This window comes from Elgaria multicarinata, chromosome 2 (assembly GCF_023053635.1).
Source record: "Elgaria multicarinata webbii isolate HBS135686 ecotype San Diego chromosome 2, rElgMul1.1.pri, whole genome shotgun sequence".
Taxonomy (NCBI): domain Eukaryota; kingdom Metazoa; phylum Chordata; class Lepidosauria; order Squamata; family Anguidae; genus Elgaria; species Elgaria multicarinata.
Window position 1 is genome coordinate 122,060,119 of NC_086172.1, and position 12,097 is coordinate 122,072,215.

The window sequence follows — 12,097 nt, forward strand, 5'->3', positions numbered from 1 at the left end:
CCATGACACGCGAGGCAAAGTAGGCTGCGGTTGGTCGGGAACCGGGATTGGGCCCCCGGAGCTACTGTGGAGCGGCGGACGATGCCCAAAGCCTGCTCTGCCATTAACTGCCCTAACCGGGACACGCGGGAGAACCGTGCTAAGGGCCTCTCTTTCCACAGGTCAGGACTGTTATAGCCTAAAGGAACGGGGCCTCGCGAAGAGTGGCGGACATTAAGCCTATGAGCCGCCGGGCGCGGCGCGGGGCGGGGCTTTGTGTGGCCGGTGTGAGGTTGTGGGCGGGGCTTTGTGGCAGGCCGTGTCACCACGTGCACCAGGGTGAAGAAAGGGTTCTTTCCTTCCCTCCCACCCCCCACTCTCCCTGCAGCTTCCCCAAAGCCCACGAGCTGAGGAAGAAGTGGATGTTGGCTGTGAATCGCATTGAGCCCGCTTCCAGGAAGCTGTGGATCCCAGGTTCAGGAGCCTGCCTCTGCTCAGAGCACTTCAGCCAGGAGGAGTTTGAGATCTATGGAGGGCAGAAGCGGCTGAAAGCGGGTGTGATCCCCTCTGTGTTCTCGTTTAAGGTATCGCGGCGAAGGGAAGAGAATGCTCCTAAGCAGGGCTAGTGAACAGTGAACGTCCCATGCTGTAGGGAGAATGGCGGCCTCAATTTGTGATCTTTATATTGGACTCCTGGGGTAAGGAGAGATTCCTTACTCAGAGGTATCTGTTGGAGTAATGCTCAGTCACTCAGAGAATACCATCCTAGCCACCATGGATGTTGATGCTCACTAGGGGTAGGGAATGTGGTGCACCCTCAGCCACCTTTTATGGCACCCACCTCTCCTACTTTTTAATATATATATATATATATATATATATATATATATATATATATATATTAAACAACATTCCTTACTAGCAGCTGAAATGGCTTCAAAGCAAAGTGAGGGTCTCTAGTTGGTCCCATCTTATTTTTCCATGAATGCCTCCAGGCCACACCTGGGGCTCAGACACATTCTTAGGAAATGAAAATGGCAGATAGCTGCAGGCCACTGCCTTCATCTGCAGTGTGCCCTTTTTACGGTGGTGCCCAGGACAGTTTCTCTAATTGCCTGTTGAGCTCAAGGGCTCAAAAAGTTTGCTTACCCCTGATTTACATCAGCACCTCCCACAAAGTTACACTCCAAGCCATTAGGAATATCAACCCTGATGGTGCTATAGCACATTTATCCACCAAAACCTGCCACTTTGTATTTAACCACAATTACTTGAGCATTAGGGAGAACATGTATCTTCAGTTCAATGGCACTGCTGTAAGTGCTGACATGGCTCCACAGTATATTATCATCTTCATGGCTGACTTAGAATAATGCGTTCTCAGCTTCTGTCCCCCAAAGCCTTTCCTCTGGACTAGTAACTTTCATCCCTAGACCTGTCCATGCAACGTTATGGATGCTACTGTGCTACTATATAATGGACATATAAATACCATCTTACATCAGCAAGCTACTGACGACTACACATAATTAACATGCTTCAAGCTTCCATCCAGAACACACTACAAAATCCATTGTCTACAACCAAGCTCTACAGTACCGTGTCTTTTTGGACTTGCTGGACAGAGACTCACAATTTAAGGATTTAGATCAGGTATTTCTCAAACTAAAATACCCACCCAATGAAGTTAAAAAACAGATCAGAAATGCCAGATTGGTTCCCAGGAATAATTTATAACAGGACAGAAGAGAAATCAACAACACACACTTGTCACCTATAGCTCCCAGCTAAAACCACTTCATCATCAGTGAGCTATAGCCCATCCTGGACAATGACACTTCCCTCTCGCAGGCCTTTAGAGGTAGAGCTGTGCTAGTTTACTCCTCCACCCCTAACCTAAAACAGCGACTCAACTCGCAGCAACAGGCTACATAACAAAGATACAAACACAGGGACCAGAACCTGCAACAAACCTAAAAATGACTCTGTCCACATATCCACTTTGGTGATACTATACAGGACATAATAATGTCATCCACATAATTAGGGGTTCAGTCACCTGGTCATCTTCCAAAGTTATATCTGCCACTATCTGCCAACAATACCCTACTGCATTATACATAGGACAAACAGGCCGGTTGACACAAAAGAATAAATGGACACAATGGACATCAGAAATGGCAGTCTGCAAAAACCCGGGGGGGGGGGGATATTTCTCAATGCTCTTAAAGTTTGCATTCTTGAACAAAGAAACTTCAATAGTAGATAGAATGACAAATCACCAAATTAATATTCATCAAAAGGTTTGGTTCTACCTCCTGTGGCTTGAATCAGGAAAAAGTGTTTTGATCACACACTAAATTAGCTAAACTCTAGAATTAACTAGCTAAGCTCTAGGATGTTTGTGTTATCAGCAACAACTGTTAATGGCCCTGTTCAGACAACATGCTAAATCGTGCTGCTTAACCACAAATGCATTCCATTAACCATTTTGTGGTTAAGCAGCATGGTTTAGCGTGTTGTCTGGACAGGCCCAATAATGTCATCATCACTGTCTATTCTCTGCATTTCATTTTCCTCTAGCCTCATTGCTTAATCTTCCCCTTGGCAAACCTACAACTTATGACTATACTTCATGCATGTGATGCAGTGGACTGTAGTCCACAAAACCTTATGCTACAATAAACTTGTTAGTCTTTTAGGTGCTACAAGACTCTTTGCTGTTTTTTCCTGCGAAAAGTCTAACATGGCTACCTCTGCTCCGGATACCAGAAACTAAGGGCACAGTCTGTGGTGTTCCCACCTCTTTCTTAGTGAGAATTCCCTTTCTCACCCCCAAACAGGAACTGCCCTTCTCTCTCACACGCACACTGGGGTTTACTGCTACCAAGACCTTGAAGGCTCAGGCCCAACCCTTTATTCATTTCCCTATCTGTGAAAACACACAGATGTTCCCTTATGTCTTTGTACTGTTCCCTTTATTACCTCCCTCTAACATAGCCAAGAGCAGAAGGCATTGAATTTTATAAACAAAGAAAGCTTTATTAGTTACAAGAAATTAGTTGTTGAATAACAAGTAACTCTTAATGTATATGTTCCTCCATATACAATACTCAAAAAATCGCTCTCTTAAGCACTACCCAATCACCACAGACTTTCTCACTCTCTGTTCTCAATCCCAGAATTCTAACTCTGATCTAAACCCTCATACATTAGTTCCCTGACTCTGATCTAAACCCTCTCACAACAAATCCCCTTCCCATTTTATTTCATCCTGTCTGTCTCCCACAGGCACAACATACAGTTTATACAGTACCCACACTTCACACACACACACACATACACACTTTCATATGCTCAGCCAATCGTCACACATATGCAAACCCACCATTCTCATCCTAGAGATACTCACCAAAGCATAGATCTGTAACAAGAATATGTTATAAACATAAACTCAGTAAGTACAGATCCTAACTGAAGATTTGACAGCTGGGGGCTATAGGATTTGGGCTCCATGGTGTTGAGTCCTGAGAGTTCTCTCTCTTTTGCCCTTGACATTACTTCTCCCCCACTCCGGTATGTAAAAGGTTAGTGGGGGCATGATCTCCACTTTCCCCCTGTTGGGGTTCAAAGTTCCGTCTCCTGCTTCCCAATGTCTTGTCCTTTGTAGTGAATGGAGGATGCTGCTATCAGTGAGTGTCATTGGCTGCCCTTGTACAATACTCAAAAAATCGCTCTCTCAATCACTACCCAATCACCACAGACTTTCTCTCTCTTTCAGTTCTCAATCCCAGAATCCTAAGTCTTTCCCTCACTGGGTGGATCTTGAACCTTGTCCCACGAGGGCTGATGTATGCTCCTCTCAAGCCCCCGGCTCAAGGAGCGATGTGGGTCTTGTCTTTTTGGCCTTTCCTTTCTCATTGTGTGTTGTGCTCCAAAGCAGTGGTTGTGAGGCACCTAAGGGGACTTTAACCCCTGCTTGGTGAGATGACTGGGATCTTGTGGTAGCAGGTTTATTTATTTATCATATTTATACCCCGCTCCTCAGCCAAAAAAGGCTCTCGGAGCGGCTTACACTTAGCAAAAAAGATAGTCCCTGCCCTCAGGCTTACAGTCTAATAAAGACATGACACACAAGGAAAAGGAGTTCAGGAGGGAAGAGGTAAAGAGAGAGAGAAATTAAGTGGACTGGGAAAAGGGCTGATGGGATTGTCCTGCTCCCGAAGGAGGGGAGTCCAACAGGAGCAGGCCCCGATATTTCCTCGGCCTGCTCCTGTCCCCTCGGTCTTTCTTCTTCCCCACAGGGCCAAGATGGCAGTTTGCCCTGTGGGGGTGGGGGAAGAGTCCAACAGGAGCAGGCCCCGATGTTTCCTCAGCCTGCTCCTGTCCCCTTGGACTTTCTTCTTCCCCACAGGGCCAAGATGGCAGTTTGCCCTGTGGGGGTGGGGGAAGAGTCCAACAGGAGCGGGCCCCGATGTTTCCTCGGCCTGCTCCTGTCCCCTCGGTCTTTCTTCTTCCCCAGGTTTGTTGCTGGCTGTGCCACTAGGACTGATGGAATGAAGGCACTGTTGTTTTGTTGTGGTGCAATGGATGTGTTGGGGATTTGTTCCCATTGTCATGTGTTCATTGGCTTCTCCTGTGTGGGGGGAGCATACACACATACACACACACCAGTGTTGCCAAGAGTGCTGTGTGTGTGTATGTATGTATGTATGCCATTTTAACCTCATTTTGGGGATTTCTGTGTTGTCTTTCTTGCTTTTCCTCCTGGACTGAGCATGCATTGAATACGTCAGATGTCCCATCAACATAGCTATAAGAACCTCTGATCCTGGCAAAGGGGTCCTTTGAAAAGATACTTTTTCTATACCAGTGGTTCCCAATTAGCTAAGTACTGCGGATCCCTTGTTTTTCAAATACTAAGCTATGGCCCCCCTACTTTTGAAAAAAAATGTTATCTCTATGGTAGTTACCTGTGTGAAGCAATTTTTTATCCGTGAGTTTTCACATTTAGGTGCAGGGAAGCAATCTCTGAAGCTAGTCGCTAAATCACACAGGTGCTCAGTGATGTTATATTTTACTTCTGGTAGGAATTCATCATCAGTGGACTCCAGAAATGAATGGTGAATATGTGAATGGTGCCACGGACCCCATGGGTGAGTTACGTGGACCCCCTGGGGTCCGCAGACCACCAATTGGGAACCACTGTTCTATATATTATCTAGCTCTAAAGTTTGTTTTGGTGCTCCAAATAGATTTGCTTGCTTACTGTTTTTTGTTCATAATTTATTCATATGTTCCAGAGAAGTTCCATATTTACAGGAATGAAATAGTTAAAAGATTTTAATTGTAAAATTATTTTGTGGCAAAGAAGAACGAATATTTATGTACTTTTCCCTCTTTTTTTTAAACTTTAAAACCTTTTCTCTGTACAGCTTTGACCATTCATCCCAAATGGCCTGGTGATGGCCAAGTTATGTATATTTCAGGGTGTCTTGAAATGTCTGTTCCTCTAGAATCAAGGTTTTGTATTCTGATGTCTATGAACCTTACAGTAACTTACGCTTTGTGGGGAACACTGCAATGGGCAAACCCACAGATGACTGCTAAGCAGACAATGGCCACTTTGTGTAAAGTTTCACTGAGTTTCCATCACAGTGCTCCACACCGTTTGCTGTGTTCCCAGCCCTATCTTTCCTTGCAAGTTGAGACACAATCCAGTCAAGTACGTTTAAGAAATGACAAGCCTCACTGATTTCAATGGGCTGATTTTATGTGGAGCAATCCTATACTTCAGCTGCACTGGCTGAGAGGGCCGTAGGATTTGGTGGAAGCCCCGCTGCACCAACAGAATGTGAGATATGCCAGCAGAACAGGCTGCTGGTGTAGCAGCTTCACCAACAAAGATGTGCCAACAGAATAGCTAAGCCTATGTTATGTGTATTGCCTTCCCAGGCTGAGAGAGTATAGAATAGAGAGACTGAAAGAACTGGGCATGTTTAGCCTGGAGAAGAGAAGATTGAGGGGAGACATGATAGCACTCTTCAAATACTTAAAAGGTTGTCACACAGAGGAGGGCCAGGATCTCTTCTCGATCCTCCCAGAGTGCAGGACACGGAATAACGGGCTCAAGTTAAAGGAAGCCAGATTCCAGCTGGACATCAGGAAAAACTTCCTGACTCTTAGAGCAGTGCGACAATGGAATCAGTTACCTAGGGAGGTTGTGGGCTCTCCCACACTAGAGGCCTTCAAGAGGCAGCTGGACAAGCATCTGTTGGGGATGCTTTAGGGTGGATTCCTGCATTGAGCAGGGGGTTGGACTCAATGGCCTTGTAGGCCCCTTCCAACTCTGCTATTCTATGATTCTAATATTGCATTGTCATTGAGAAGCTGGTGTCAAAGAAGAATGAAGATGGCCTGTTTTGTCCACAGCTCAAGAGGTTCTTCATATTGTGGCCTGCACGCCATGCAAAATACTAGCTGCTTGCACTCACTTCTCAATCTCAGGGTTTCCTTTTCAGAAGGAACAGCTCCCCCATCCTGAGTCCCCCTGTGTTCTTGGTACTCCCCCTCCCCCCCTCCCAAATACAGTTTGAGGGTTAAGTGTGAGACATTTCTAAAAGAGGGAAATGACACTTGCTACCCCTGAGTTATTTTCTACTTAATTTTTGTGAACTGCCCAGAGAGCTTCGGCTATTGAGTGGTATAAAAATGCAATAAATAAATAAATATAGTGGCCATTCCACAGGCACAGCAGCAGTGTAACTCCAGCATAATTAGGAGTATATGGTTTAGCTGGGACATGCTCATTCTCTGCATGTGTCAGCCATACAGTCAGCATGCAAAAAGAATTTAACATCTAGACCTGTAAAAGTGTTTATCACGGATGTATATCAATGGGCATCGTGGGCTTGGGAACTGTTCCAAGGGAGCAAATAGATCACTGCATGAAGGTTGAAGAGAGTCTGGCTGAGGATGCGTCCCTTTTCCACACTTTGTTAGACCTGGAAAGTTTCTACTTGTTTGTACCTAATAAGTGATAGATTTATGTATACAATTAATAAGATTGTGTGTGTTCTCCCTCTTCTTCACATTGCTTTGTAAATCCTACTGGTTCTCCCTTATCGACTTCTCTCTCTTTTTTTTTTCTCCGTACATGTTGTAAGGTTATTTTTCTGCATGTGTTTACTGATCCAACTTAAAAATGGTCAGCACAGAGGAAATGTTTGATTCTGCCACAAGAGGGAAGATCATTGCACGCATTTGACTGCAACATGGACTCTCCTCCGCTATTGCTGTCTGTGTTCAGTGGCACATAGGCTGGCCAAAATGTGGCTCCTGGGGCTTTTATTCTGTGCTCTGTTTCCTTCCTTTTAGAATGGGTCATCTATGTGCCGCTGAAGGCACAACACATGCGCTTTCTGCTTAACTGCCAAGGGTTTACGTAGGGTAGTGCCTTGCATCATCTCTAAATAAAACAAGCATTGTCCATCATCCTCCCTCCCCTGGTCCCATTACAGCTGTTGTGGAACTTTATACTATGGCAGGAACAAAAGTCCAAGGTGGCAGGGTGTCCTGGCTTATGTAAGATCAGAAACAAACTCCAGAGAATGTGCTTCCCGTTCTGGAAGCATCTGGCTGGTTGCTGTTCAAAGTGGGACGACGCTGGACTAGAAGAATTGATGGCCTTCGTTTAGAAAGGGGTGAGAAGGGCAGTCTCTCCCAGGTACTTGCTTTTGAATTGTGAATACAGGAACCCAGGACACTGCGTTATACTGAGCCAGATCCTTGGTCCACCTAGCCCAGTATTGTTGACACTGACTGGCAGCCGTTCTCCAAGGATGTCAAGCAGGAGTTTTTTCCAGCCCTGCCTAGAGGTGCTGGAGATTGAACATGGGACCTTCTGCACACAACGGATGTGTTCTACCACTGCGCTATGGCCCTTCCCCAAATCCAGCTCTAAACCTAGGCTGCTTCATGTTCTTACGGTAATTAAAAATTCTCATCCAGAACACTTCTGCCATTTCAACTGTCTCTTAAGGCGCTCAAGGTAGAGGGGCTTTGTGGAACACGGGAAGATGTCAGGGCCAGGGGTGGATGCGAGGGATATCCAGAAAGAAATTATTTTATCCAGATGCATCCCCCTAGTATGCAGTCATGTGTAGCCTCAGGCTGCAAAGGAGACGATTCTGTAACTGTTTTTCACAGGAGGTGAATAGAGCTGGGTATGGGACCTTCGTAGAACTAGTGGCGTCTCCACATAAAAAACAGCAGCTTTCAAACTACTTTCAATAGTCCTGTCTGGAACCGTCTGAACTTTCTAAGGGGTTTCTGTCAGTCTGATATCTTGCCCAAATCCGGGAGACACCCGGAGTTACTGCATGAAGAAGGCAAAGGTCTCCACAAGACTCCACATCTGGTTTTGATTAGAGAGTCATTTCAAAATTAATAGCAGACCTGAGGAGCAGGAGGGGACAGCGTAGGGTAGCTCAAAGAAGCAGAATAACTTTCCAGGGACTCCTCTCTCATCCTAGTTGGTGAGTCAGCCTGTCCTGCTGTCCCATTTCTAAAGGTGGGAGGAATTGTAGAGCAGGAAGAACAGGGCTGGTTATCTTCCCTAAACCATCTGCTGGTTCCCTGTCAGCATCACCCACAGCTGGCAAATCTGAGCAGCAGAGATGGATACCTCTTGATCCCATCCCCTGGTTTCCCATGAAACCAGCAGAAATGTGAGAATTATTGGCATGAGGAATGTTTGTCTTCCTTGCAGAGGACAGGAAAGACATCCTGCTTGTGACTCTTCCTTGGCACTAGATGCTGTTGCACAGCACAGGGCGGCTCACCTTGTCGCTTCTGATGGCTGGACCCTTTCTTCTTTCAGGCTTGCTGACAATCTGTGCAGTACTGACAGATTTCTGAGCTCCAGCCTGATCTTACTCCCTGACCTCCAGCTCCCTCTTACTGCATCTCCATTCTGGCTAGACCAGGGGTCGGCAACTTGTGGCCCTGCAGGTGTTTTGGCCTTCAACTCTTCTCCAGTGACGTTGGTTTTCCAGGAATCTTTTCTGTGCAAAGTAGTTTAATTGCATAGGAACATTTTTGCATAGGAAAGTGTTCCAATGCCCTAGAGAGATCTAATTTAGCAAGATTATTTTACTTGTGTTTGGTAAACAAAAAAGTTCGAAAAGAGTCCCGCATGAATTTTTGGCCCAATGTGATTTAAGTGTTTTATTATGTAAAATTTTTATTGGAATATTTATAAACTTTTAAAACCAATAGCATGTATTTCCCTTACATTTTTTTAAATGTAAAAAGTAAACAAAGGTACTGAAAACTATTGCTGTACTAATTACTTCTGACAACCCAAACAACCCATACCCGATATGCTCACAACCACTCATCTCTTTCAGCAAAGTTCAGCTCTCTTCCGCTGAGGGTGTTGGGGCACCTTCAGTTTCTCTATCACTACTTATTAGTTCCATTTCACACTGAGACATATATGTATTTCAGTGGCATATACATTTGCTGTCATACTTCCAAGGGATAATCACCTGAAAAGCATTAATTAAAATTTTGAAACGGCCAACCTTGCCTAATATTGCATTTGCAATTGGCATGCATTCATTTTTACCAGTGAACTTAAGAAATGGAAAATTTCCTAAAACTAAAGCACGGGGAAATATTGGAAACGTTTCCGCCCCACATTACTGCTGCCATCAGCCATAGCCAGCATAGGCAATGGTGAGGGCTGATGGGAGTTGTAGGCCAAAACATCTGGAGGGCCACAAGTTGCCTTGCTTTAGACCTTCAGTAGCTTCTGCTCCAGTTCAGGTTTCCCAACCTAAATGCCTCTTGCAGTCTTTCCTTCCCATTAAGGAAGCAGAGGCCTTCTGCGATCCTCCCTTCCTTGCTTCACATTATTAATTTTTCTTTGTCCTCTGGTTCATTTCCTTCTGCTTTTAAACATGCTACAGTCTCTCCTATTCTCAAGAAATCTACTCTTGATGTGCTTTCTCTGTCTAACTACCGACCTGTCTCTTTGTTGCCTTTTGTTTCAAAGATCCTGGAGCGTGTGGTCTACTCTCGTCTTGATTTTCTTTCTAGTAACTCTGCTCTGGATCCTTTTCAATCTGGATTCCGTCCTTTGCATTCCACTGAAACAGCCCTTACTAAGATTACCAATGATCTTCTTATTGCCAAGTCTAAAGGCCTTTATTCCGTTCTTATTCTCCTTGATCTAACTGCAGCCTTTGACACGGTTGATCACGATCTTCTTTTGGATTCCCTTCATGACCTTGGATTTTGTGGCTCCGTCTATAACTGGTTTGCCTCCTATCTAGCGGGTCGCTCTTTCAACGTGTTGGCTAATGGCAGCTCGTCTTCTTCTTTTCCCCTTTCAGTAGGGGCTCCGCAAGGCTCAGTGCTTGGCCCGTTGTTGTTTTCTTTATACATGTTGCCCTTGGGTAATCTTATTCAATCTCATGGCCTCCAATATCATCTGTATGCCGATGATACAGAATTATATCTTTCATCTCCGGATCTTTCTCCTGATGTTCACGATCGTATCTCGGCATGTCTTTCAGATATCTCAGCTTGGTTGCTTCATCGTCGTTTGAAACTTAATATGGCAAAGACTGAATTGCTTGTTTTTCCTCCTAAACCTTCTCCTCATCTCTCATTCTCTCTTACTGTCAATGATGTTACGCTTACTCCGGTCAAGGAAGCTCGTAGTCTTGGCTTTATATTTGACTCCTCGCTCTCCTTTATTCCTCATATTGAGGCAGTAGCTAAATCCTGTCGTTTTTTCCTGTATAATATTGCCAGGATTCGATCATTTTTGTCTGTCTCTTCTGCCAAGACTCTTGTTTATGCACTGGTTATTTCTCGGTTGGACTACTGCAACCTTCTTCTCTCTGGCCTTCCTTCTTCTCACATCAGTTCATTGGTTTCTGTTCATCACTCTGCTGCTAAGATCATCTTCTTGGCTCGCCGCTCTGACCATGTAACTCCACTTCTGAAATCTCTTCATTGGCTTCCAATCACTTCAGAATCCAATATAAACTTCTGTTGACCTACAAAGCTTTTCACTGTCTAGCTCCTTCCTATCTTTCCTCTCTCATCTCACACTATTGCCCCGCTCGTGCTCTTCGCTCCTCTGATGCCATGTTTCTCGCCTGCCCAAGGGCCTCTACTTCCCTTGCTCGGCTTCGTCCATTTTCTTCTGCTGCCCCTTACGCCTGGAACGCTCTTCCAGAACATTTGAGAACTACAAGTTCAATCGCAGCTTTTAAAGCTCAGCTAAAAACTTTTCTTTTTCCTAAAGCTTTTAAAACTTGATTTTGTTTTGACTTTTATACTGTTAGTTTTACTCTACCCTGTGCCTGTTTGGTGCATTCTCTTCCCCTTCCTATTGTTTTATTATGATTTTATTAGAATGTAAGCCTATGCGGCAGGGTTTTGCTATTTTATTGTTTTACTCTGTACAGCACCATGTACATTGATGGCGCTATATAAATAAATAAATAATAATAATCCATTGCAATGTAACAGTTACATGAATAAGCTGTAGATGACCATGTTGGTCTTTGAAGTCCAGTGTGTGGGTCGAAGCATTTTCCAGTTTTAAATCTATTATAAATTAGGTGTAAGAGTTCAAATTGAAAAGGGGAATGTGAAGACTGTGGGCAGGAAACAGGCATTGCCAAAAGCAGTTGCGAAAAGAAGGGATGAGGAGGGGATCTACTTCGACTTGTGAGCTTGTGTTCATGGATGGAACGTGCAGTACTCGGCAAGGAAAGATGAGTCAGGATCAGGCTTTACATGGTGTGTGCGCGCGCGTGAGAGAGAGAGAGAGAGTACTTTTCTACATGAGGCTGTTAATCCGCTGCATCTACTTTTGAATTCATCACAGAATTGAAATCTGAGCACTACATGAAGAGCTTTTCCTTTCCTGCATTTCCACAACATAACCTCTAGCTGGCACTGTGGCATAGCAGAATAGTGCAATAAATGAAATTGATTCCCCCCACACACACTTTCTTTAAATAATAGCACATTTTCCCTGCTCTAAAAAATTCACCCAAAGGGCTGTTGAAAAACAGAAGCAAAACTGGAGGAT

At 44.6% G+C, this 12,097-nt stretch overlaps 1 protein-coding gene across 2 annotated transcripts in view; it reads left to right on the plus strand.

Moving 5' to 3' along the window:
- Nucleotides 1-25: 25 nt before the first annotated feature.
- The window catches only part of THAP9 (THAP domain containing 9), a 40,004-nt gene continuing 27,932 nt past the window's right edge, over nucleotides 26-12,097 (plus strand). For both annotated transcript variants that reach the window (XR_010025064.1, XM_063117491.1), the window contains exons 1-2: nucleotides 26-161; nucleotides 368-563. Coding sequence is in view for 1 of the 2 variants with exons in the window: in XM_063117491.1 (XP_062973561.1) it covers nucleotides 82-161; nucleotides 368-563 (276 nt within the window). In the remaining variant the exon portion in view is untranslated. The remainder of the gene's footprint in view (nucleotides 162-367; nucleotides 564-12,097) is intronic.